Consider the following 27,599-nt stretch of genomic DNA (forward strand, 5'->3'; position numbering starts at 1 on the left):
CATGCTGGGGCTCCGCAGCAGCAGCGGGGAGGAAATCGGGGTCCTGCTACCCCCCCGGCCCTCCACCCCCTGACGCCTTCCCGGCGTTCCCCCCCTTCCATCCTCTGCAGCCGCACTACGGGCGCACCTCCAGTTGCTGCCCCCAGGAGAGTGGAAAGGGGAGGCAGGACTGGACAGTGTTGGGGTGGGGGCTGCGCAGAGAAGAGGATGAGGAGGAGGAGAGAGAGACTGAATTGGGGAGGGGGATTTCTACCTTCCTTTGGACATGGTGGGTCCCGACCCACAGTTTGAGAAACACTGTTTCTCAGGCTTAAAGCAATCCAAACAGGGAGGCCAGCTCAAGTTTGGGGCCAAAAGCAGCAGAACCTGAGGCCAGGGGAAATGTTTCCTCTTACCCTGTCACTCTGCTGCAGCCTCAATGGGTCTACTCCGATCTGCGCCACCTGATGAAGTAGTCTGCAGATCTGAGCAACCTGGGACTGCCCTGGGCCACCAGGGAACGGGGTCAGGATCCAGCATAACTGCCAGATCCTGGCCTTGCCACCCACTCCCCACCTGCCCCCCCCCACGGTCCCACTCACCATCAACCCTCCCCCCCACCCCAAAACACCTCCCTCCCGCCTCCTCCCTGCCCTCCCCACACTACCCCATATCCCTGTGTCAGTGAGCTCAGCCGATGCAACTCACGTTCACTCTGGGGTGTGGGAAGGTCGGCGCACGTCTGTGCACTGGCCTATCTCCCCACAAGTCGTTCTTTAGGGTGCTTTATGGCACTTTTGCAACACTCCCGGGCTGACACAAGGGGTTTGCGTCGGCCCAAGTGCATTCTTGGATTGCACCCATAGATGAACAAGCCTCACTGAGGGAGACTCAGCATGGCTTCTGTAAGGGAAAGTCTTGCCTCACAGACCTTGCCTCAAGAGTTATTTGAAAAGGTCAACAGCTATGTGGATGAGAGAGAACCCATGGATATAATAGATCTCAATTTTCAGAAGGGTTTTGACTCAGTCCCTAACCAAAGGCTGCTAAGAAAATTTCACAGTCAGGGAATAAGAGAGCAGGTCCTCTTAGAGATTAAGAATTGGTTGAGGACCAGGAAACAGAGCGGGTATCAGCGGGCTGTTTTCACAATGGAGAGAGGTGAAAAGCGGTGCACCCAGGGATCTGTCCTGGGACCAGTGCTTTTTGACTAGTTCATAAATGTCCTTCAGACATTTATGCAAAGGATAAGCAGCAATGTGGCCAAGTTGCAAAGGATAAGCAGCAAGTGGACAAGACTCAGCGTGTGGTTGGTCTGTGGAACTCCTTGCCACAGGACGTGGTGACAGCATCTGGCCTAGATGCCTTTAAAAGGGGATTGGACAAGTTTCTGGAGGAAAAAATCATTATGGGTTACAAGCCATGATGTGTATGTGCAACCTCCTGATTTTAGAAATGGGCTGTGTCAGCTGCAAGGGAGGGCACCAGGATGCAGGTCTCTTGTTATCTGGTGTGCTCCCTAGGGCATTTGGTGGGCCACTGTGAGATACAGGAAGCTGGACTAGATGGGCCCATGGTCTGATTCAGTGGGGCTGTTCTTATGTTCTTAAATTTGCAGATGACACTAAACTTTTCCAGGTGGTAAAGACCAGAAGGGACTGTGAAGAGCTCCAGAAGGATCTCTCCAAACTGGGAGAATGGGCAAGAAAATGGCAGGTGCATTTCGGTGTAAAGTAATACACACTGGGGCAAAAAGAGGGCTTACAGGCCCAATTGCTTCCATTCCAATTGTATCTTTGTAACCATCACCATCCTGGCCTGTAGATTAGGGTAGGGGAGCCACCCCAGGGGATTTCCCAGGTCTCACCCATCCAAACGCAGTCCTCTTAATACTGCACCATAAGGTCTCCCTCCACAATTTAGCCCTAGAGGTTTTGAAATACTGCACGCTGCTGTAAGAATTTGTAACATACAAGCCACCTCAGACATTTTAGATGAATTTTTTTTATTTTAGAATAATCCAGCTCCAGAAGTTATTTTTAAAGTATATACCACGGTTTTGGTTTTAAACAGCTGTGTCGTTGTCATTTGGGAAAATTCCAAAGTTGGGGGGGAAAGAGTTCAAGCTCTTCTACATCTGCAACAGAATTGCGATCCTGTTCCACTTGTAATCTACTTCTTACAGAGGAACAAGGATGTGTGAGACTGAAAAGAACCTCATTGGAATTTCAGATCTTGTGTGTGGATTTTGGCAGGACTAGTAGCTCTGACTAGATGGGAGTGTGTGTGTGTATGTGTGTGTGTAAAAATACTGGGGTACAACCTGCTGAGAACGACTTCTCCACAAACCTCAGAAATGAATGGGAATTACATAAAAGTCCTGGAGGATTCCGGGACATGCAGGAGATACTATCTCTGTAGATTGACCCATTCTAAATTAACCTCATCTCATTTAACATTCCTGAACAAATTTCTGGAATGAACAATCAAGGAATTCAGGTGAACAATTCAAGGAATTCCCCTCTCTTCAGGTGTCTGTTTCTGGACTAAGATATTACAACTTGGGTTTCAGAAAACCCCTAAGGTAAAATATATGAAAACACACTCAAATAAACCATAGCTGCAAAACACTACAACAGACCTGGCCATTTTATTTTTGGTTTTGGCTCTGAGCTGTAGTATCCTCTGTTCAGGGGATACTACATCTCAGAGCTGAAACAAACAATTAATAGAAGGCCAGAACCTAATTAAGTATAAAACTGCCTATGCAATCTAATAAATCCCTAAAACTGACACCTCCCCTCACCTGCTTTGTGATCCATGGCATCCTGACCCCCCACAAGGTTGGAGAAGATAATTGGACCCCAGAAGCACATGCAATAAGTTCCTGTTGCAGTGACATGTTGATACATTCGATGTTGCCGATTGGTGATGCCATGCCAGCATCCTTGGTCCCTGAAGTCCAGTTAGACCACAGGGTTCCTAACTGGATGACACAGTTAACAAACACTAATGGAGGGCAGGGGTTTTACACATCACACAGCTAACTCTGTGTCACAGGGTTGTCCCAAAGTTATCTTCTTGTTCCTCGGAGCTGCCATCTGCAAGTTCCCTAATGCATATTATCCAACTAACATGGGACGTAAACAATGTCAGAATTTGGGAGTGTTGGTGTGGTACAGGCTCAGTTGTGGACTGGGCAATTGATGCAAGCAACCTGGCATACCTTCCTACCATGCGGGGCCATTTTGCTTTTCAATCCCTACCCAAGCAGCTGAAATTGCTATTAGAAATGTCCACAGATCAGAGAAGTTTCAGAAAGATGGGTCTCCGAAACCAACTGCTGACTGCACCTCTTTGATCTCCTGGAGCAGATCCTGGTTGGCCAGCTCCAGCTGCAAAGCAAGAAAGGAGAAGAGACTGAGGGGCAGATCAGCCAACTATTTAAAGACCTGTCAGGTGTGCTTTGGTTCAAGGAGGGAGATTCAAGGTTCAAGGAGGTTCAAGGAGGACCAGCTGATCTTACTTCAGGGCCACACAAGACAAGCAAAAATAGTTCCATTGTCAATTTGCCGAATGCTGGTATCAGCTACGATATCTCATGTCAGGCTGACGACTGAAGATAGCAAAACAGCAGCAGCCTCAGAAAACCCAGATTTAATTCAACTTCATTTGCAATATATAAAGTATCATTTTTCACTGTGGGGATATTCAGAAGCCAAGATGAGGCCTAATACACTATTGCTTTGTTAAGCTTTATTTTTAAAATTAACACCATATTGGTTTCCAGTAAAATCAGAGCTCAAAACAGCAAGCCAGCAGTAGGAGATAGAGTTATCTGTGATGATTAGACAATGCTGTGATTGTTTTACACTTCTGTTGTTGCTTACTTATTTGCAGGGCTATTGGTAGAAAGTGCCCCAGTGAATTAGTGGAGAAGATAGCATTGTGTTTGCACCCCTCAGAGTGGAGATGATGGTGCTTTTTTATCTGCAAATAGCAGGAGGAACAGCATCTTTGCAGAGGAATGCATGGACCCACACTGTATGAATAAATGGCATTTTCATCCTGAGTGTTTGGTGTGAAGCAACCTTAATCAGTGGGTGCTAGTGTGGGGTTAACTGCATCTTGGCTTAAAGTCAATAGGAGCTACTGCACACCTGATAAGTCACAACTGGACCAAAATCTTATCACCATCCACAAATCAAGCAAGAAGAAAAAGCTACGCACCTTGATTGCATATTTATATGACTGTTCTGCCTCCAGCTGCCTTCCACCCTGAAAAAAGTAAAGGGAAATGGTGTTGGACATTTTTTGACAGCAAAATGCTTTACAGAGAGCTACCTTGAATCCAGTAACACCTCCAGGCTGCCATGAGAGAAGCAGTATTTTTCCTGCATTAAAAAAAGCCAGGTACTTACCTGCATGCAGACCAGAGCCAGGTAGGCCCACACTTCCGCATTGTGGTTGTTGAGCGCGTTCGCCTCAGAGAGGGCGTCCTCTGCCTCTGCCATCTCTTTGAGCTTTAGAGAGGGAGAAACAAAGCGATGAAAAACAGGACTTCATGAGCTCCATGTGCATGTCCAGGACAGCAACAGCTGCTTGGTGATGAGGGAAGAGCACTCTGCACATGTTCAGAAGCACTCTCTCATCCATCACCGCATCACAGAATGACCATTTCCAATGGCATCTGGAATTTATGATCATTCTGTGGAGACTGGAACAGGCAAATCTGGGTGCTGAACTTAAGTGGGGGAAGATGACAAGGGGCAGGGAACTGCCTCTCTAGTGCCATGTTCCCAATCAAAACTGGGTCCTCCTGTGACTGCAGTTGACAGCCAGAGATCCTATGCATGGGCGCTTTGACTTCTGCAACCCATTATTTTTATACTGCAAACCACCTGAAGTGTTGGCAGAAAAGTACTACGGAAAAAAGAGAGGATCCATCTATCATTCTTGTGGCATCACCACTTCCTATTTATCTGAAGGACTTCTACCCTGCCCTTTGACCAAATGGTCCTTAAGCCATTTCTGCCCAACATTGCATATATACAACAGGGACCAAATGTGTACACCTGTGGATGGGAAGAAATGGCTTAAGGCAGACTACAATGAATTTCAGAGATGATAATTCAAAAAGCAGACCTCACACACAAGGGCCAGAAAATGCTGCCCTTGGCTTCTGCAGTCCCCAGGGAGGGAAACACACTTCCTAGGGCTATGATTAGCCTAGATTTCCCTTTGGCATGATGTTTTCCCTGGGATGCAACTTCTGATGGCAGAGGGCTTCCCTTGAGAGCTACAGTCTCTGGGAAACTCATCATGCAGATGGCACATTCATTCCCACATTTCAGAATAAAGCAGAGATTCCTGAAATGTACGCTGCCCCAAGGTGCCACAGCATACTCACAGGGGTGCCATGTGGCCTCTTCCAGGTTTGCTGGGCCATCACACAAAATCTTTCAAAAACCAGTCAGGTGAGGCGGGAAGAAAAGGCCATATGGTGCTGTGCCCCTGTGAGTGCAAAGGGCATCATGTTCCCAGTGAGTTTGGGAATCACTGGCATAAAGGATCTGCCTCTGCTGGCTGATAAGTTGTGATTTCCCTGCTCAGCACAGGCAGCACTAATGTCATCCTCCAAAGGCCAAGAGCAATGCCAGACCACGCCAAAGTGCCCAGCCAGATGCCTCTGGGAAGCCCACATGTGAGAGGTAAAGGTATCCATCTCCTTTCCCTGCAACCGGTATTGCTAGTAGTATACAGCCAGCAGAACTAGTAGCCAGTGAGAGACGCATCCTTGAGGAATGTGTCTAATCCCCTTTGTGCAGTTTCACAATTATACACCGCCCTTTCTCCAAAGAGGTCTGGACCGTGTCCTTTTACCCTTCCAACAACCCTGTGAGGTAGGTTGGATTGAAAGAAAGTGACTGGCCAAGAACAAGCAGTTAGCTTCATAGCAGCAGGATGGTCTGAACCTGGGGCTTTTCTAGGTCCAAGAGTGACACGCCAGTCACTGCACCATAGTGGCTCTTTTAGAGCCAGCATTTCTCAACCAGTGGTACTCGTACCACCAGTGTACTTGAGGTGATGCCCAGTGGTATGTGCAGGACCCCCATCACCTGGCAGTGACCAGCAATGCAATGTGACAAGCAGCAGTAGGAGGCTCAGCCTGGTGGGCGCTGCTCCAGGATGCTCTTTCTGAGTGCTCGAAAAAGCCCTCCTGAGCCTCTTTGCAGTGTTTGTTGCATTGCGTCTGGTCTCCCTACAAAGTGGTGTGGGGGGAGGGGACAAATATTGAGAAACGCTGGTCTAAGCTGACGGCCCTCACCACTTGTGGCAACAAATCCCAGAGACTAATTATGTGCTGAGTGAAGAAGTCTTTCTTTCATTTGAAATTTCCCCCCAATCAGTCCCCCGAGGAAGGTCCAGTGAGGGCTGCTTTGGGTGTCCAGCCTCTAGCTCCTTACCCTGTAGCAGGCAATTCCCACTCCCAGCCAGGTGAGACAAGAAGGTGATTTCCTACAGGCCATTAGATAGATGTGCTTTGCTTTGTCGTACTATCAAAAAAAAAAAAAAAACACATTACAAAGTTACTCTCCGGGCAATGGCTCCTTATGCCACGCTTTGGTTAGCTGGGTTCTTTGATGGTATCCCTGGGGAGAACTACCCACTAACAATTTAAGACTGCATGTTCTGGTGACTACCTGGATGCAGGTGGCAGGTGAAGGTTCGTAAGGTGGCAGTGGGGCTAGATAGCTTTTCACGCCTCCATTGGGGTTTCTGACAACTATTTATTCTGCATCAGTCCCTCCCCCACAGAGCTCATGATATGAAGTACAAAGAAAAGTCCTTCTGGAACAGACCAAACAGTCCATCTAATCCAGTCTTCTGCTTCCCACAGCAGCTGACACCAGAAGACCGCTTGGTGGAGACTGCCCTTTCTTGCTGTTGCTACTTTGCAACTTCTCCTTAGAAATGTTCTGCCCTCAAACAGGGGGGCGGGGGTCCATTTAGGGATCGTGTGAAAACTGACTGTGGAAGTCAAGAGATGAATGAGAAGATGTACACTTGCATGCAGAGCCCTTTTCTATGTTACTGAAACAGCAGGAACACCAACAATGCCAAGGTGAGCCCCTCTATAAAGGAAAGATCACACCTACAGGACCCACCTAGAGGATTCTTTGTTGAAAGCCCCTTGTGGGAAGGATCTAAGCAGTTGGCCTTTAAGCCAAATGATTGCTCTTCTCCTTTCCTGGCTGGGACAGGGAATCTTTCTGTTGTCACTCTCCATGTTAGGAAAACGCTGTTGCCCTCTTATGCTGAAGCTGCCCACCCACCCAAGTGCCCACCCACCCAAGAAGTCTTCAGCCCATTTCTCCTCCTAACCTCCTTCCCTTCCAGGTAGATGGAGCCCAGCCTCAGGTACACAAAGTGCATGTCCTTGGCATCGGTCACGAAACTGACGGTCCGCTCATAGCAGGCTTTGGCTTCGACAAAGTCCCCCGTGAGGTACCAGAGGTGCCCTTTCTGGGCCCAGACGTTTGGATTCTATGCAGACAAAATGGCGGCAGGGCAGTTCAAAAGAATGAGCCTAATTTGGGGGGGGGGGCAACAGATAAGCACCTCGTCTTCAGTAACAGGGGAGACGTTTGAATTTTTGAGATGCCACCTTTGTCCTTCTGGGGCGGGGGCAGGGAATGCAAAGTGGTAAGAACAGATACTTGCCAGGAAATCGATCTGGCTCGCCATTTCGAGGCAGTCCTCCGTCTTGCCATATTCCTTCTTGAGCAAGTACGTCTGGGCCAGGACCAGGTAATAGTTGCAGCTGGGGCCACTGCAGAGCAGCTCATGTGCTAAAGCTGTGTGGACAAACTGAAAGGGAAAAGCAGGCCCCAGAAGACGGGGTGGCCACTGCTTGGGCTGACTTACCAGAATGTTCATCCAAGCTGCCAGCCAGCTTGGTCTTCTTTCTGAATTGCCGCCTGCTCCTTGTCCTGCCTCATACTCCAGCCTCAGCCTTCAGCTTCAACTGGAGCTTTCTTGGCTACTGAATTAAGCTCTGCACCAAACAGCCTTCTGAAGCCAGTGGCCTAGTCTCTCTGGTTACCTGAATCTCACTGGTACTGAATCCTAACAGAGGTCTGATTCTGTCACAGTCCACTGCTTTATCTGAACATTCTCCAAGCCCCTTCTGAGCTGCTTCCCCAGGCTCATGGGGGGCGGTGGCGGGAGAGGAGCTGCCTTTGGATGGTTTTTCCAGAGCTCCTCAAAGGATTGGCTGGGGTCCAAAGGCCAGTGTCCATCAGTAGTTTTATACTTCTAAAATTAGGTATTTTATGTGATGTTTTAATTGTTATGCTGTTTTTTATATTTTGTAAGCTGCTTAGGGGACATGCTTGGGCGCAAAGCTGAGTATAAACGGAAGAAAGTGGGTAACTAAATAAGCGAGCCAGCGGTGCTTGAATTAAGGGAGCAGAGAGGTAGAGGAGCCCTTCGTAAAATGTCCAAGTTCTGCCCTCTGAACATCATGACATGATTTGGGAAGCGCTGGCATTTGCAACAAAAAAGTGTCACCCAATGTCACTGAGTTCAATGGCGCTTACTCCTTGATAAGTGTGTATAGACTTGCAGGCTTAGGCTGAGGAAACACAACTTAACACTTTTACCTAGGGAACATACACATTTTCTCTTCTGAGATAATGGTGGAAGTATAAGTAAAAACTTAGGGCCCAATCCCATCCAACTTTCCAGCACCGGTGCAGCCACAATGCAACACGAGGGTAAGGGAATAAATGTTCCCATGCCTTGAGGAGGCCTCTGTGACTGCCTCCCCACCACAGGATGAGGTGCACACCCCATTGGCATGGCTGCACTAGCACTTGAAAATTGGATAGGACTGGACCCTTACAGTGCAATCCTGCCCTGTGCTGGAACAGGCAAGCCAGGAGGCTTGCGCTGTATCCAGCACAGGATAGGGGCCAGAAGCGCCTTAGCCAGAGGCAAGGGAAAACTTTTCCCCTTACCCCTGGTTAAGGGCTGCTGGCCCCAATGGGTCTCCTTGGACTTGCGCCACCTCTGGAGGCGGCAGAAGTCTGAGGAGAGCAGAGCAGCTTCAAGTCGCTCTGTTCTCCCGGGAACTGGGGATGGGATCTGGCATAACTGCCAATTCCAGCCCTGCCTCCCTCTCCCTGCCTGCCTGCCCCCCACCACCTGCCCTCCTCCTGCCCAGGAATCCCTCCCCCTCTCCCCCCCCACCTCCCCCAAGCCTACCTTTCATCCTTGCGGATCGGATCGGATCCTCATCAGAGCTGACGCAAGGCAATGGGAGGAAGCCAGTGCAGAGGCTTCCGTGTCAGCCTCCGCAGGTCGGTGCTTCTGGGAGCGCTGGCCTGGCTTCCTCCCAATGTGCAACCCTCCCAGGCCAGCCCAAGGGACTTGGGCCAGCCTAACTCCACTTTAGCCTAACTAATGCCCTTAGTCAACAAAAGCAACCACTGCTAGAAGGACAGGCCTTCGCAAATGTGTGTGTTTTCAGTCCCTCTTACAATGAGCACACCACTGCCAAAACAGCAATACAAAAATAAGCCTCCTGGTTAAATTGGATGACCCCTCCCATCTGTAGACCCCTCTCTTCCTCTGTGGATTCTGCACTCACCTGGAGGGCATTGACCTCCATTAGGAAGCTTATGGCCTCCATGAAGATGCTGGTGGTTGGCTGCAAAACCTGGGCTGGGGCTGTCTCTGGATCACAGGGGAGGGCAGCTTTGACTGGTTCTGAAACAAAGTGAACACAGCAGGCTGGTTAGGAGGCTCTTGTCACTGGTTCTGTGCTTCTGGTTCTCAGAACTGCACTTTGCTGTATAAATGGAACAGAAATGGTCCTTTTTATCAAAATGCAGAGTTTTAAGAAATGCTCTGTGCCACAATACAAAGACTGCATCCCCAGCAGTCTGGCTACACCTGCTGCAACTGCCCCCCCCCCCTCAATCCCCCAATGGGGTTAATAATGGCCAACTGGTACTGACACAGGAATAGGCAGACTGGGCGGAAAGAAGACCAACAAATGCTGGTCACTAAGCAACTAGTGAAATGGGACTCGGCCAAAGCAACAGTCTACCCTGAAGCACCAGGTGGACATAACCAAGCTGCCCAGTTGCACAGAACGCTTAGACAGACTGCATCAGATGCAGAGAGCTTTGTCCATCTGAGGAAGACTGGTTCTGTCTTCAGGGAGAGGCTGAAGCTCAGCAATAGAGCCCCTGCTTGGCCTGCAGAAGGTACTGGGTTCGTTTAAGGGTAGGGCAAGGAAGATTGTTGACTGGTACCCTGACAGCTACTCCAGGCAACACAGACAGTAATGAGCTAGATGGAACCCTGGTCAGGCTCAGCTGGTGACAGCTTTCTATGCCTCCTGGCATTTTCAAGCATCCAACAAACAAGGGTCATCACAGACCCCATAAAAGAGATGGCCTATCTTGTATAAGGGACTTTATAACAGCTGCAGCTGGGCTTAAGCACTGCACATTCCCAAAGAGCAGTGTTCTTATGTTCTTATGTTCTTATTTTGTCCCAATTCCCCCTCCCCACTTTCCGCACTGCCTGGCCCTACACCTATGGCTGCTTTAGTGGTGTTTAAACCTCCCACTCCCACTATTCGTTAGAGCGTACAATGAAGCAATGCGCTTCCCAAGTAGGCCAGGCAAGCCCGTCTGCATCACATGACCGCACTGCAAATCAGAGCCACCATGGGCAGAAGTTCTGAAATGGCCCAGGAGCAACCAGGCAGTGGTGGCAGCCTTCACAGGAGCCAGACAAACAGATGGCCTTCAACAGAGTCTTTCTAGCTCAGCTTGGCCTCATCGGATGGGCAGTGGCTCCCCCAGCTCTTTCTTTTTTGGAGGACCAAACCTGGGTCTTTTGCATGCAAAACGTGGATCCCCCTGAATTCTGAAAGGCCTCACCACAAGATAGGGCAGGGTGGCCCATGTTGAAGCTCACGGCCTGCAGCATCTGGTCCCTGAGCTGCTGCCACTGCCTCCCTGGGCCACTACTGAGTGACGGGGTGGCAACATTTGGCATTCCATTTCACATGCTGGGAGGTTTTTGAACCAGCCCTGCCAGCTGAGAGCAAGGAAGGAGGGAACAGGAGGCCTGCCACAGCTATCCTGGTCCAGGCTGAAGGTTTTCTTCATTCAGGGCCCACTGAGGAGATGTCAGAACTCGCCTGCGGGATGAGTAGGACCCTCTCCCCACCTGATGGATTAGCCTATGCAATCCAGAAACCCTGATAAGCAGAACATTTGATGATCGCAGATGCGTCCCCCAGATCACAAGTATCCCACGTGGTTCATGGTCCCACCGCAGCTCCTTCCACCGACTCTGGCTACAGCAAACCCGCCAGATCCCAGCTTGTTGTCCACACTTTCTAACCTTTGTGTCCCATCCTGGTTTTACTAGAAGCCGAGAGCTTCCTGAAGTGTTTAGGCATCATCTCCTCTTCCAGCAGAAAGGTGTCTGTAGTTTCCTCAGACACTAAAGAGAAATCAGCACAAGCATGTGGGGGGGACGACAAACCTCATTAGTATCTGAGTGGGCCTTTGTTCAGCAGAAGTCATCTTGCCCCAAAGAGTGCCACCTTCTGTCCCTATGTGGCAGGGACCCCTTTAGCATGGACATCCTGTCCACGACAAGACAGCCATGCATCCATGGCTCACTGCTAGGTTCCATTAAGGCTTCTCAGGATACTGGCCCCAATTCATTCCTCCTTCACCATACTCACTGCCTCACCCTGGGATCAAGCTAATATTACCAATGTTGCCAGAACTGGACTCCAAAAGTGGCATCCATTGGCTCAGAAACCCTGTTCTGCTACACAGATGTGGCACAGTGAACGAATGGTGCAGAGCTCCACAGTGTCGGCTAGACTTGCTAACCTGTCAGAATCTGTGCACACCACCACCTACCTGCCCATCCCTTGCAAGGAGAGTGGCAGTATCTGGCTTAATATCACACCAGGCTCCTGCCCTCCTTCCCAGCTCTATCCATGTGACACTGAGCCTCAGACACACTCTGAAACTCCGGCACACTGCTGAATGTCTCCACAGCTCACTGCATGGTCAGGGAGAGGCCATGCTCTTCTCCAGACTTGTAATCACCAGTTATTTTTAATTTTATGTATTTCAATGGTTTTTATCCTGCCATTTCCTCTGAATAAACAGAGCTTGCAAGGTGTTTGTCAGGGGCAAGATTGTGAGTGCGTTTGTGGATGCTTGATGATGGACAAGGCACTGGGGGTCTCAAACTATGAATTTGGGCAGGGAAGCAACAGAGAAGAAAGGAAAACTGGTGCCACAAAAGGGAAGAGTGGGGAACTTGGGCATCAGAGGCTAGGTCAAAGAATGCTGTGCTGGTAGAGTGAATTACAAAAGCAATTCTTATGCTAACGGAAGGATTCTTCACCTACCAGGAGAAGTTGGGTATTTTTGTCACAAAACTGATGCAACTAACTACGGATGTGGGCAGGAGGTCTGGTCTAGAAGGTAGAACCTCCGTTAGCCCGAAGATAACATCAGAAGGTCGCCAGTTTGAGGACACCAGCACCTCCCTGAACGGCTGAGAATGGCGAGACCTTGAAGCAGCTGACAAGCCAAGCTGAGTGATTCCACCTGCTCTCGGAGTGAGCAAGAAGCGCCTTGGCTGCCCTCCATGTGAGAGATGGAGCTGCTTGTCAGCCTGTGTGGGAGAACTGGAGGCCAGAAGTGAGACCAAACTGGGAAGATCCATTCTGAAATGTTGTTGGTTCTTGAAAGAGAGCCTCTATGATTGTAAAAATCCCCTTGAGGGATTTAGAAATGCCTGCCTATGTAAACCGCCTTGAATAAAGTCAGAGGAGTAATCCGATGACCAGAAAGGCGGTATATAAATACCTAGTTATTATTATTATTATGTGCATCACTTAATGATGGACCACTTAACGACAGATCACATATATGACAATGGTCAAAGCACCATAAAGAGGCTCTTAATGAGGCAGTCAGGACTCCATAGCCTGCAGCAGAGTGTCCGTTTACACAACAAAGAGGCTCTTAATGCAAAGAAGAGGCAGTCCATCTCCAGTAGCCTGGGCAGCCAGGGAGTTTCTGTCAGGGTTTCTGTTTTCACAACAAAGGCACTAGGCTGGGCTGAATGTTTGCTTAACTACCAAATTGCATAACAACGGGTTATCGGAGCATTAAGTGACACACACCTGTAATTATATGAGTGCTTGGTAAAAGCTTGGTTTTTTAATGTTTCTGAGAGTGATTCTTGTGGTCACGTAAGATGATGGGCTAGAGCTACAGCCTGAAGGCTATGTAGCTGCTTTGCAAGGCTAAGCAGTTCTGGGTCTGGTCAGTCCCTGGACATGAGACTGCCAGGGAACCCTAAGGTTGCCATCTTGCAATACCCACACGTGACAGATAATACCATTTTCTTTGCCAGTGCTCTTCATTTCTAGAAGCAAACAAGCTGTACACTCGCCCAAGGCAAGACATTAGTGGCCAGTGTCTTGCAGACTTACCCTGCTCCTCCCCGCAAGCAATGGAAGACAGCATCCTTGAAACAGTGAGAGAACCCAGTTTCCGTCCTACCCCCTCGGCACCATCTGGGGGAGGTTTCTCCTTAGCCAGCCGAGCCTTCTGAAGCTTTGAAGCCTCACGAAATGCCATCTCCACCCGGATGCCATTCTCCTGGATGTCGTAGAATAGGCCTGATGGGAAAAGCAAAGGAGGATTACCCTGGGGATAAATTGCTGTGCTCAATCACCCTCTCCAGAGCAGACCCTCTCCTGGCACATCAGCGAGCACTATGGAAGTGACAGTGGTGAGCTGCAGCTCCGCTGTTGTAGCCCTACAACAATGGCCCCTTGCCCATTAGTTTGGGGGCCCTGCACCTCACTGGAGAGGTTGGCAGGCACCCACTTCTTGCCTTACTGACTCCCTTCAGCAATCCTCTCCTGGGAACACAGCAACCCCCTTCATCAGCTTCCACACTCCCCTTCGTACAGAGCACAGCAAACTGTGTAGACTTGTGAGAAGATGTCATCTTGTGAGACGTGGAAGGGAGGGCTGCAGGCAGAAAGGCACCCCCATTGCCCTGGCAGCCAGGCTGCCAATCTTAGTCAGCACCAGCCCAGAGCACCTCTAGCAGCTGCACTTTCCAGAGGAGATGTTGGTGGCGACCTTCCTTCCATGATCTGATTGGGCTTTTTTGGCTGTACAAAGGTGGGCAGGGCAATAAATGGTGGGCGAGTCATTTGGTAAAAGTTACTCAGACAAGGCTGGGAGGGCAATTCTGGATAGGCGCAAATCATTGAAGCGAGGCATGATTGTTGATGCACTCCCTGGTTTTTCCACTCTGTACTGCACTAGCAATTTTGAAGTCACAGACAAGCACATCCACTACCTTGTCTGCTTTATAACTCTGCATGCTGGGAAGAATGTAGGGAGTTAATAATAGTAATAGTAATAATAATAATACAGGTATTTATATACCGCCTTTCTTGGTCATCAGATTTCTCCTCAGACTTTAATTCAAAGCGGTTTACATAGGCAGGCTGTTCTAAATCCCCGTAGGGATTTTTACAATTGAAGAAAGGTTCTATCTTTCAAGAACCACATAACATTTCAGATGGATCTTTCCAATCTGGTATCACATTCACTGGCCTCCAGTTTCCTCCCACGCAGGCTGACAAGCAGTTCCTTCATCTCTCACAAGCAGCCAAGCAGCCAAGACGCTTCTCACAAGCAGCCAAGACGCTTCTTCGGAGCAGGTGGTTAACCCACCAGGCACCAAAATGTAACAAACCAATGTTAAGTCTGTTCTTCCGATTGTTAATTTCATTAGCTCTTCCCTGCCCTTTGACCACCCCCTTTTTCCAAATTCTTAACACCCCCTCCTTCTTTTATCCCCCCCCCTCTCTTAAAAGGGCATGTTAATTCAAAGTATCTTTGGATTCTTGTTTTTCTGCTTTTCCCTGAGGATTTCTGTCTTAAGCAGCCCATTTCCCCTCTTCCTGCTTGGATTCATGAGCGACAGCTTGACCCTTTCCAGTTGCAATCCTAAATTAGTTCATTCGTTAGGGAGTGCATTGAGACCAGACTGGCTCTATTATTCCGTACCTTCCCCCTGATCAGTATGATGGGACATAAGGTCTGCCCTGCTTCAATCCACCAGCATTACAATGCCAAGTCCTGGCTACCAGCCTGCCCTCGGTACCAATACAGGTGATATTATGTTAAATGTGTAAAGAAAACCCCACCCAAGCAAACCCCGTACCTAAGATAGTCCAGGCCAGAATGCTGGAAGGCTCCAGGCAGGTGGCGTCCTCAAAGAAAACCTCCGCCTCTTCGTAGTGCTCCAGCATCACCGCCATGATCCCACACAGCAGCAGGCTGACCAGATACAGAAAAGAAGAACTGAGCTTGGACCATTGGTAAACCAGCTATTTACACAGCATTGGGCCATCTAGGAGGCTGACTGGGGTGGTTGCCTCAGGGAGCAAACTGGCAGGACAGGTCCCACCTCCATACATCCAAATGCCTCTGCTTTTCTTCCTCCTGCTTTTACTCCCAGGACTGGAAAAAGCAAGAGAGGGAGCAAAAAGAGGAAGTGTGGAGGAGAGGAGAATGGAGGGCTAGAGTGTTTGCTGTTCTAGCCCACCATTCTCTCTTCCATTCTTCCTCTCCTGTTCTGTTCCCTTTGCCCTTTTCCAAACCGGAGAATGGAAAGAGGAGAGGTTGGGAGGAGAGCAGAATTTGACACACACTGCCTCAAGCACCAGGACACTCGGGCCGACTCTGAGATGGTGGCCATTGGAACTCCTTGTCACAATGAGGGCACAATCCTAACCAGATCGACTCAGAAGTAAGTCCTATTTTGTTCAATGGAACGTACTCTCAGGAAAGTGTGGTTAGGATTGCAGCCTAAGTTTCTTAGTCTTGACAGAACCACAAAACTTTGCTGTTTTTCTTTTCTTTTTTTTTAACATGGTCAAGTGAGAAAGGATTGAAAGTATTTCTGCTTTGGAAAGATTGATGTGATTCCAAATAATCTCTAATTGAGAGACCACTAGAGTGGTCAGTGAAAAAACAAAGACAGCAGGTGCTGGTTAATTTTTGGAAGAGACAGACTGAGGCCAGATATGGATGCTAAGACAAGAAGCTGGCAGTCAGCAATGCCCCCTAAAGGGGGTGCAAAGCACTAAGTTCTGCATGGTGTGCAAGTAACCCCTCCCCCTCCTCTTTGTAACCTTTCAGAACAAAACGGAAGTGAACACAAAACTTAGTGTTTTGCACCCCCCTCTAGCTACACCACTGCCCCAGGAGCTACACAAGATCCCTAAAATGCAGGTAGCCGGTTGTTGCTTAGAGGAGGGTTTTGCTATCCATCTCCATCCAATGAGCAACTTCCATTTGTCAATCAAGCTAGTATTACAGCGATGCTGCAAGTCTCCTATGCTCTCTCTTTCCAAGGAAGCCCAAATCCAGGTAATGCTGAGCCGCTGGAATTTCTCACAGCTCTGGGTGCGGGCAGATGTCAATGCTTTTGAATCCCATTCAGGAACCCGTGTCCTGTGCTACTACACATTGCACTGGGCTGATTCAACATCTAGATATTCACCTGTGCTGAACTCCAGCCTCTGAATGAACCTCGAGACCGAGATGCAGTTCTGGGACTATTGAAATGACACAGACACGTAGTGACAAACACACACACACAGTTCCATTTCAGATATAGCCCAGTGGCAACAGGCTGGGCACAGTGGAGAAGAAGCACTCCTTCCTCACACTATACACTGCACACACCGTATGGCAGGGGTTCTTGACACACAGATCCAAATGCTTCAAAAGAGAAGGGAAATCATGTGAATGCACACATGCCCTCTGACCCCTACTGAATACTTTGGGTCGAGGGGAGAGGTGCCCCATCACTCCTCCGCTACTGTCAGCACATGCTAAATGTCTGAACGGGGTCAGTTATCTCTTCCCCAGCTTACCCAGGCATACCTGGGCAAGTTATTGGGATCCAGAGCAACCGCCTCCCGGAAGCACTCCTGGGCTTTGAGGTTGTCATCCATCAGGAGGCAGAAAGCGCCATAATCCAGCCAGCTCTGGATGTCCTGGCGGTCACGAGCCAATCTCTGCACACAGAAACACCATTACCAGAGTCAGGTCACAGAAGCATGTAGAGTGCCTGCTAAGGGGAAGGCCGCTTTGCCTAGGTCAATACTGTCTTCATTGGCTGATAGCAGCTCTTCAGGGTTTTGCACAGGGGTCTTTCCCAGTCCCACTGGGAGGCACCAGGGACTGGATCTGGGATCTTCTGCAGTAAGAGTAGGTGATCTACCATCAAGCTATAAACTTGGATGGCAAAAATATTCTTCGAGGCCCATTCAAACAATGGAGTCTACATCACAGTCGATGAGGTGGTAAAATTGCTTCTGGACTGCACCATGTCAGACTGCAGCTGGGGGAAACAGCCTGACTTATCCATGGGAAGGCTAAAGCCCTGCACATAGAAAACAAGCATTTCAGGGAGAAATCTAAACTTAAAAAAACCTTGTATGCTAGTTTTCTGTGTGTGGCAAATTTATGACAGAGCGTTCAATCATGTGATCCCTTGCCAGGAATCGGAAGTGGTACAGTCCAGGTATGATTTTACCATCTTCACTGCTAACTTTTCATCCTAGGAAGCTAGAATGCACACACTAAAACTGCCAATTTGATTACCAGAGCTACTTACATGCTTAGTAAACATGCATTGTACATCTCTCCAAGGTCATGTTAATCAGGTGCATTGGTTCAAATCTTTCCTGGCACCCAACATTCTGCCCCCAGCCCTGAAAGACTCTGACGCCCTCAGGGCAAGGTGCCCCTCTTACAAGATTTTAGCTTCAACCAAGGCATCAGGATAATTTTTTTTTAAAGCCAAACAAAAGCTCTTCTTCCTAATTCTTTCCGCCTTGAAATTGGCAAGGGACTGTGTTCCATGGCTGTTTTGCTTGAGGAAGAGGAGGAGGAGCAGTTCCATCACCTCCTGGTAGTATGTTGATGCCAAGTTATAGTCTCCGTTGACTTCAGCTTCACGAGCAAAGAGGTGGAGCTGCTCCGAGGTGGTGAAGGTGGGAAGAGGAGGACTGGGGCTTTGCTGGCACAGCACCTGTCCAAGGGCAAGGACAAAATGGATTTTTGTACCAATCAAACAAGGCAGGGGGGACACTGCTCACATTTAACCCTTTCAAGGAATTGTCAGTACACACCCACACCCCCACACCCTGCATCTCCCAAGGAGTTTGAAATTATTGTACAAAAACCAAGTTTCCCAAGCCCCTGCAACATCATCCTCTATCCAGAAGCTCCAGAAGTACATTTTGCAACCCCAAGTCAGAGTATTAGCGATGCTTGCCCCAGCCATTATGCAACAACAGCTCCAGCAACAAAATCTGACTTACATAATCCAGTGTTACAAGCAGGGGCTCAAAGAGACAGCTTGCTCTTCTGACCTCACCTACCTGATTCAAGGCAACATGCATCTGGTCCACCAGGTACACGTACAACTCGCTCAGAAAAGCTTGGAGTTGGTCCAGGTTATCAAAGGGAGTTGTTTTCAAGTACTTCTCTCGCACTATTTTCACAACGGTATGCTGCAGGGAACACACAACACTGCTACTTGACCAGCAGGATCTAAGCAACCCAAAAGCTGCCATTATTGGGGAAGAGGGGCTAGAAAGTGTTCGGAAAGGTCCAACTCGGTCAATCTGTTAGGTTAATTAGGGTTGAGAGGAATGTGGCATTTGAAACACCAAAGCCTCAAGTGAAGTGAAGTCTCAGAAGAACAAGAGAGTCACAGGGGGGGGGGAGGACAAGGGCTTATGAACAATAGTATAACCAGAGGTGGGGGTGACGTGGTGAGTACTGTAGACGCCACAACGCATCACCTGCAGTACTTGCGGTGCCACCCTCACCTCTGGCTACGCTACAGCTTTTGACAGTGCCTAAATAGAAAGCAGTGACCTGGTAACAGGCAGTGGCATCTGGCTGCAGCCAGGCTGTCCTTCCTTACTTGGCAGAAATAGGATTACTCAGTGGCCCTTGTTCTTCTGGGTGGGAGCAAAGGTCAAAGCATCTTTCCTTTCCACAGCAGCCAGCAGGGAGAGAGGAAGCAAGCTTCCTGCAGCTACTTCTTTTGTGCCTGGGGGGGGGCAGCTGATCTCCCCCTTGCTCCTCTCTGAAGGCGGGAACAGGGCTGAGAATACCCTTCCCCTTGCCTCAGCAGTGACAGATTGAGTGTTCTTTCTTGCACAGCAGAAGGGCACAGATCTCCGCAGCTACTGGGTCTCTAACTGATAGCTGGGGTCATCTCAGTTATTAGCAAGACACACACTTAGAGCCCAGTCCTATCCATATTTACTCAGAAGTCAATTTCATTGTAGTTCAGTGGTGCTTACTTCCAGGAAAGTGTGGCTAGGACTGCAGTCTTATTTACATTCCATTACAACAATTCATTGGTTGGATGAAGCAATTCAATTTTTCTAGAATTAGTTCTTTAAATTTTTTAAGCCATAATGCCCAGAAGTTGAATAATAATGGGGAAGTGGGAAAGGGACCTGATACCTTGAGCTGCTCCTTAAAAGCAAAATATTTCCCTGAGTTGTTGAGCTCGTAGTTGAGCTGGCACTTTTGATCCTCCATAGTCTCCCTGTCAATGACAAACCCTTCAGTCAGTTGTCTTCCAAACAGCTCGTGATACTCATCCAGAATGGCTTCAGCAATGCTGGTGATCTGCTTGTGGTAATCTTCCACTGCCTAGAAAGGAGAGAGAGAGAGAGAGAGAGAGAGAGAGAGAAATAAGGGCCAAGGAAGGACTTCGAGACAGACAACCTGAACCCCCTTGCAAAGAATAGTTTCTGTTGTTCACTACTAGGAAGATACCCATTCATACATACACCTTTTGCTACAGATATCCTTGCAACTTCACCCACAAAAATTCACAGGTATGTACATCCGAGCATGGAGAGCTGTTGCCGTAAGGGTACCAAAGCACCCAGGTAGGGAAAAGAGATAGCAGTGCTCGGGCTTTGGCAAATGCTGGCTGGCAATTAGGAATCAGTTACACTAGCTGCCCAAAGAACTAAAACTGAATGAGACGTTAAATACAATTTTGTCTAGTTGGTGCTTATTTTTATGGAAAAACAACAGTTATGGGCCTCCTAATTTGGATCAGGGCCATAGCATGGACCTCTAGCACAGCTAGAGCAGTTAGCGGGGGGGGGAGGGGTTGCAGAAGAATAAAACAACACAGAAGTGAAGGGCAAAACACCTCTGCAGCATAGTCCCGGGCCAGATCAGACCCCTATATAGCTCCTGTTTCCCTGTAAAAATAACCCCCTAACCAGACATTCAGGCATCTAACATCACATCTTGAATAGTCCAAAGTTCCTGGGCCATTTGAGTCCTTGAAAGTCAGGGAGGGCCACATGCAGCCTGGGACGCTTCACCAGCAAAGGACGCTTCACCAACACAGATCTGTGACCCAGTGGTTGCTCACGCACAGGACAGCAGCATGCAGAACCAAAATTTTCTGGCTTTAGTCCTGGCAGACACTAAGAGCAAGCAATTCAGGTAATTCCCTGCAATTTTGCAAGAGCATGAAGTACAATGTGATGTCCAATACAGAACTTGGGCTCTCTGAGAATCTCACTTTCCATTTTTACAAGAGCAAGTTCCCATCAGACTCTTTGATGGGAAAAAGTTAGCTTGAAAGCACACATGGGCAACGCTTGCTGAAATCTCAGATGGGGGAGGGGAGGAATGAATAGGGTCAACAGCGGTCAGTGTTCCAGTGCTGCTCTTAGCACCCCATGACTAGCCAAACCTGCATCCTTTTATGCTAAGTTGCCAAAACTCATGAGACACAGGAACAGAAATTATGCAAATGTGCATCATCTATGCAAGTTGCAGAACTGAGCTTTACATGGGGAAGAATTTAGACTGTATTCTTCTCCATGTAGGTTAGACATTGCCCTAGGAATACACCTGTCCTGATCCATACCTTCTTTGCTCCTGCAGTCCTGCGGGGTAGTTGAGGGCGTGAAGGAATCATCTCTCTCACCCTGTATGACAAAGGAGACAAGGAGGGATCTAATGAGCAAGTGATTTATCTGGTCTTTACAACAGGTATGTGTTCTGGGGAGATGGGAATGCAGAAAAAGCAAAAGGAATGTAAATCAGGCAATCAGGACTCAGTCTGCCCTATGGTTCTTGCCTTGCTTCCTTCCTGATATGCTAGTTTTCGATGTGGATGGAATCATTCTGTAAGAAGGAGTTTTCTGTCATGTGAGTCCCCAGCCCTTGGAGACTCAGGGCCCAATCCTAGGCATGTCTACTCAGGAGTAAGTCCTATTAGATTCAATGGAGCTTACTCCCAGGAAAGTGTGGGTAGGATTGGGCTGTGACATGGCACAGTCCCAGAAATGAGAGTTTCCCTCCCAGCGAGAACGAGGCCCTTTTCTTGGCTCCTGTGGAAGGGAGTCAGGCCTTCTCCCGTCAGCCTTTTGCTCAATTGAGAATCTGCTCCACTTGAAAACTAGGTTGCTGAACAGGTACTCATTACTTTGGTTGAACCCAAAAGTTGCTGGGAAAACAAACGTTGCTATTTTGCTAGAAAAGAAAAAAGACAAAAGAAAACCAAGAATTGTTGCCCACTTTCCCCACTACAGGGAACAGAGGTAATTCATCACTCATCTCCCACCAGAGGTTCAGAACAGGAAGCAATAAAAAGGACAAAAGCTGCAGGAAGGATGTGGTTGATGAACAGCTTTGCTGAACTGGACTTAGGTTTGAGTAAGGATTTTGCCTATTGCTGGATAATACAGTGGGATGTTCAATGCCAAGAAGAATCACATTTCAATGCTGCTTTCACTGACTGCAGAAATGCAATGCATTGGCAGTGCTAAAGGGTTCTACAGAAGCAACCAGAGGTGGATGCGTCAAGATAGCAAACTCAGCAGCCTCTGAAACAGTGCTGTGTAGTGTTCCTCTCTCTTCCTGGGCCTGGTCCAAAGTCCACACTGCTCATGCTGCCTTTGAATGACTTTGGGCACAATTCTAACCCACTTTCCAGCAGACATAAGGGCAATGCAGCTCCGAGGTAAGGGAACTTTGAAGAGGCCTCCAGGAGAGCCACCCTGCAGGATGCAGCACACGTCCCATTGGCACCGCTATGCCAGCGCTGGAACGTTGCTTAGGACTTGGGCCTTTGGCTCGCATCCATCCAGAAAGTCTACCAAGCACCTTACAATGTGCTGGAAGTTTTACAGAAACTACAAGAATGCTGCCCCTGCGCACCGGCTGGCAAGTTCCTCTGGCAGACGCTTGGGCACCAACGCTTTGTCCAGCACAAACTCCATGACGATAAATGTTCCTGCCTCTGCATATTGCTGTAAAGACACACAGGAGGACACTTTTCAGCACAGTGGCTCAAATCCTACGCAAAGTTAAGAACATAAGAACATAAGAACAGCCCCACTGGATCAGGCCATAGGCCCATCTAGTCCAGCTTCCTGTGTCTCACAGCGGCCCACCAAATGCCCCAGGGAGCACCCCAGATAACAAGAGACCTCATCCTGGTGCCCTCCCTTGCATCTGGCATTCTGACATAACCCATTTCTAAAATCAGGAGGTTGTGCATACACATCATGGCTTGTATCCAATAATGGATTTTTCCTCCAGAAACTTGTCCAATCCCCTTTTAAAGGCGTCCAGGCCAGACGCCATCACCACATCCTGTGGCAAGGAGTTCCACAGACCAACCACACGCTGAGTAAAGAAATATTTTCTTTTGTCTGTTCTAACTCTCCCAACACTCAATTTTAGTGGATGTCCCCTGGTTCTGGTGTTATGTGAGAGTGTAAAGAGCATCTCCCTATCCACTCTGTCCATCCCCTGCATAATTTTGTATGTCTCAATCATGTCCCCCCTCAAGCGTCTCTTTTCTAGGCTGAAGAGGCCCAAACACCGTAGCCTTTCCTCATAAGGAAGGTGCCCCAGCCCAGTAATCATCTTAGTCGCTCTCTTTTGCACCTTTTCCATTTCCACTATGTCTTTTTTGAGATGTGGCGACCAGAACTGGACACAATACTCTAGGTGTGGCCTTACCATCAATTTGTACAACGGCAGTTTAAAATCACCTTTCGACCACCCTCACACCACCTGGGTGAGAATCTTGGTCTGCCCGCCTTTAAATCAAACGCCAGCAAAAACCTCATTCCTGTCAAGGGCTACATTGAAGCTTTACTTTGTCAACATTAAATTTGGCATAGGATATTTTAAAATAGAAAATCAAATTACAAAGCTAGTCTAGAAAAGGTGAAGAAGTAACAGGTGACGGCCAATCAGAAATGTGCACAGTCCACTTCTGCTGCAAAAAATGATTGAATTGCTTTTCATGGAGCTCAACCCTGGAGAAAAACAGGCATGTCAGCAGGCAGCAGAGCGCAGATTTAAGATGGAGATGCCCATTCAGGTCAAGCTGACCCAAGGACTCCGTATGACATAGAAATCGTCCTTTTCTGAGGAGTCTCCAAACCAGGATTGCAAAGCACAGGGCTCATTCATGGAACACCAAATTCTGTTGGCACTGCATGCAAATGTCCCCAGTACACTGCTCTGACACCACCACATCATACGCATACAAGCATACAATCATTTGATGTAGCTCAGCATCCGCATCTAAAACAGGTTTCAGTCTTGCATCCAGCCCAGAGTCTATGACTGCCCTGCCATCAATTTCCGGAATATATTTACCTGCCCTTCCAGGTTCTGGCAGACAGACACAGCCGCTTCAACTGCAATCTCTGACACTTGTTGTCGCACAACAGTGGACACCTAGTTAAAAAAAAATACAAAATATGGTCCTCAGAAGTCAAATAGGAGTCGAACACCAGAAATGCAGCACAATCGTAATCACGCCCACTCAGCAGGAAGCCTTGCTGAGTTCAATGGGACTTACTCCTAGCTGAGTATAGGTTTGCAGCCCTAGGACAGTCATGATACAGCTTCAGTCAGACCAGAAACCACGGGCCTAAGACACCTTGCCCCCCTCTGGAGCCTTTGATTCTTTGAAAATGATGGCTTGCTTCCAAGAGCAACTCTGACCCAGGTTAAGTCAGGCTGCAAACTTGCTATCCAAAGCATCACAGATGGCAAGCTTTGATTGGGTTAAATGGTCGGTTTCAGAGTTGTGTCCCTGGGGTTCCTTGGAAATGCAACTGAAAGATCAGCAATGATGGACAAATTTGCTTGAATGGCAGCTTTCCCACCACTACTGATCTGCCCTGGTCCCACCAGCTGACAGGTGTTCTCAGGGCCACTCAGCAGACACAGAGAGCCGCCGTAAAGCTCTAAAGGTCCAGCTGCCGCTCATTATGAGTTGAGTGGCACAGTCTGGGACATGCCTCTGAATGCTAAGCAATGCACTGGGCTTCCATGGCAAAGCAAGAGATATGTCTAGGGATTCCCCTCAAGGCAGGAGGTCAGAAAATCACGGCCCTCGCAGACTACTTAGCAAGGGCCAATTTTCATTTGGGAGCACACATTTATCAGCGGGCTGAACACTGCAGCTTCTTTGGTGTTGGCAGGCGGCTGCCATTGAGAAGAAGAACAATGACATTAAAGGGGGCCTTCCGGCTGACACACGCCAACTTTGATGGACAACACAGCAAAATTTCCACATTTCCTTCAGCATTACAAAAAGTCACCTCAATATAGAGGCTTTGGCAAGAATTCAGTTCAAACAGATGTGCCCAGAAGCCATAACAGAGTGGTGAGGGCAATACAGATGTGAAACTAATTAACAAAAGAGATCACAAATCCACCCAAAATGTTTTAACTGGTTGGCAGCCCAAATTTCCTGCCAGGACAGGCGTCTCCACAGAAAGCACTGTAGTTGATAACTATTTGAGGGCTTCCTTGTCATGGACTGGCAACAGCTAGTCATATTTCCAGTGGAAAGCTCTGTGGTTCTGCTCCCTCTAACAACCACCCTACTCTAAGCCAGGGGTGGTATCAGCTGCTTTTAGAGGTGGTGGCTCATCAGGTCAAGGCTCACCCATGTCAGATCTCTTGCTTGTGGTAAGTAGGTCACCTGATTTAGCACTGAACACATTGTAGAACAGCGGGATCACTTTGTCTGTGAGGTGCTGCAAGGCCCTCTCAAACCAGCCATGGGCACTACTGCTATGGGCGGTATGAAGCTGACCCCCAGTCTCTGCCCTTCCTCCAGGTCTGCCATCCATTTATGTCTTCTACAAACTCTTCATGACGGCTTCTCATTTGCCACTGTGGCTGACCTTCCTTTCCACGCTCACCTTTCTCATTGCTTCTTTAATAGTTTTTTCCTCCTTCATGTTCTTCCCAAGGATACCTTTGGTGATGGGAGTGTACATTCCGACTGGCCCAAGCCTGTTGAGGACTGCCTGGTGGCCAACGTCACGGAACAGGCTGAAGAGACACTTGGTCTAAAACAAAAGACGACAGAGGGAAACTTCAAGCAGAGGTGCAATTTACAATGAATTCAGATCATGGGAAACACAGGGCTCCTTTTAAAGCCTTGGGTTTATCCCGTAGTGACTTTTTTCCATGGGTTCATCCCGTAGTGATAAAGTCATGTTTAAAGGCCTGCAGCAATTACCATTGTGCAATTTCCCTGGGAAGCAGGGAATCACTCAAGTCTCCCACACTTTTGCCAGGGTGCGATTCCACTTATGCTACTTATTACATAAATGAATACATAAATAAAATATTTATAAGCCGTCATTCTACCACATTTAAGCGTTATCAAGGTGGCTCATGATCCAGATGAAACAATAAAACACAATTTAAAATGTCAAAAATAAACAACCAATAAGAAAAAACAGTAGGGAGTGGTCAAACAACACAACCGAAGAAAAGGTTAAACTGAACAAAAGTTTTCATTGTCCATTTAAAAACAGGCAACACAGAAGCCAAATGGGCCTCACAGGAGAGCGAGTTCCACAAATTTGGAGCTGCTACCAAAAAGGTCCTGCCCTGTGTTCTCACCAGCCATGCCTCCTTGGGCAGTGGGATGCATAGCAAGGCCCCAGATGAAAAGCACAGCATGTGAACAGGTTCATGTGGGACGAGGTGGTTCTTCAGGTATCCTGCTCCCAAGTCATATAAGGCTTTACAGGTCATACCCAGCACATGGAATTGTGGCCAGAAACAAACTGGAAGCCACTGCAGATCCTAGAGCAATCCCAGTGCAGTGCAGATCCCCAGGTGTTGTGTATTCAGACTAACAGGCAACAGAAAGCACATGAGACTATGTCTTCTGAGCCAGCTGATGTTTCTAGACAGTCTTCAAGGGCAGCCCTGGGTAAACTGTGTTGCACTCCACTTGATGGTATTGTGGAGGTACAATGGTGGTGGAAAAGGAAGTTTGCCACTGTCACCACCATAGAATCTTTGGTTGGGGTTAAGTTCCAGTTCACTGACAAATTCTCTCTGGACCAGTTTTTAAGTTTCAGCTCAAACTTCAGTTCAACTCCCTCACTGTGACTTCTCTTAATAAATATTGTAGGCTTGCTCATATCCACTTTGCTTGGTTGCCTGTGGCAACCAAGGCCATCAGGCATTCAGGCAATCAAGCCAGGAAGCTCTATGAAGCTGGTTCCCATATGTTCTTTTTAGATCACAGATGACCAACAGGAGGGTTTATGTGCTACTACAAATGTTCGTGGGTTACTAACATTAGTGGTGTTCCGTGTCTAAACAACTGCATCTGTCTTCAGTCTCAGAGTCCTTGACCTATCAAGATATAGCCTGGGGTAAGCTGAAGCCTGCCCATCAACCATCCCATCCATGCCTGGGAGGCCCACTGACCCCTGCAGTACCAATCTGCACAGTATGCATTCTTACCTTTTCATAGACCTCACTGTCATGATAGGCTACCACCTTGAACGCTCCCCGAATACGCTTCACCCCAGGATACAGCAAAGGAACTAGGTTGACATAAGCCACGCCGTGGAAGGAAATTGGCTCGTCGTCTCCACCTCCACCACCACCTCCTCCCTGGAAATCGATGTACTGATTTAGATTTACAGCTGTCCCCAGCAGGCCGAATCTCAAAGGCTCAGCAAAGAGGAAGGGAGAAAACCCAGGAAAATAATATTTAATCATATTCAGTGAAGGTTTCCTGCCATTTCCTGACTGAGGACCCAATCCTATCCAATTTTCCAGCACCGGTGCAGTCGCAATGTAGCCCCAAGGTAAAGGAACAAATGTTCCCATACCTTAAGGAGGCCTCTGCAACTGTTGCCCCACCACAAGATGCAATGTATGCCCCATTGGCACAGCTGCACTGGTACTGGAAAATTGGATAGGATTGGGCCCTAAGCCCACCAGGTAAGTCTCTGAAAGCTTCTGAAAGGTGCCTCATTCTAGGATTCTGGTGAGTCTGCAGGCAGAGAAGCAACTGCCAAAATTGCCTCTTTGCCTCCTTGTGGAAGCACAATTAACTTGAAGTGTAAGTGGCATCATTCCCCTGGGGGCTGGGGATAAGAA

General features: G+C 48.4%; 1 protein-coding gene across 2 annotated transcripts in view; it reads right to left on the reverse strand.

The window, feature by feature from the left end:
* Nucleotides 1–2,006: 2,006 nt before the first annotated feature.
* CFAP70 (cilia and flagella associated protein 70) overlaps nt 2,007–27,599 on the reverse strand; it is a 43,594-nt gene continuing 18,001 nt past the window's right edge. The window contains exons 10-27 of one of the 2 annotated variants that reach the window (XM_066640374.1): nt 26,955–27,107; nt 25,385–25,534; nt 23,823–23,903; nt 22,365–22,456; nt 21,070–21,130; nt 19,632–19,823; nt 18,530–18,661; nt 18,052–18,177; nt 17,025–17,158; nt 15,295–15,410; nt 13,538–13,726; nt 9,635–9,753; nt 7,705–7,851; nt 7,366–7,527; nt 6,447–6,536; nt 4,401–4,502; nt 4,210–4,257; nt 2,007–3,374 (exon numbers count right to left, since the gene is read on the reverse strand). In XM_066640374.1, the coding sequence (XP_066496471.1) occupies nt 3,294–3,374; nt 4,210–4,257; nt 4,401–4,502; nt 6,447–6,536; nt 7,366–7,527; nt 7,705–7,851; nt 9,635–9,753; nt 13,538–13,726; nt 15,295–15,410; nt 17,025–17,158; nt 18,052–18,177; nt 18,530–18,661; nt 19,632–19,823; nt 21,070–21,130; nt 22,365–22,456; nt 23,823–23,903; nt 25,385–25,534; nt 26,955–27,107 (2,175 nt within the window). In that variant the 3' untranslated portion in view covers nt 2,007–3,293. The remainder of the gene's footprint in view (nt 3,375–4,209; nt 4,258–4,400; nt 4,503–6,446; nt 6,537–7,365; nt 7,528–7,704; nt 7,852–9,634; nt 9,754–13,537; nt 13,727–15,294; nt 15,411–17,024; nt 17,159–18,051; nt 18,178–18,529; nt 18,662–19,631; nt 19,824–21,069; nt 21,131–22,364; nt 22,457–23,822; nt 23,904–25,384; nt 25,535–26,954; nt 27,108–27,599) is intronic. The other variant, XM_066640373.1, reaches the window with a different exon arrangement.

Source organism: Tiliqua scincoides, chromosome 13 (genome assembly GCF_035046505.1).
Source record: "Tiliqua scincoides isolate rTilSci1 chromosome 13, rTilSci1.hap2, whole genome shotgun sequence".
NCBI lineage: Eukaryota > Metazoa > Chordata > Lepidosauria > Squamata > Scincidae > Tiliqua > Tiliqua scincoides.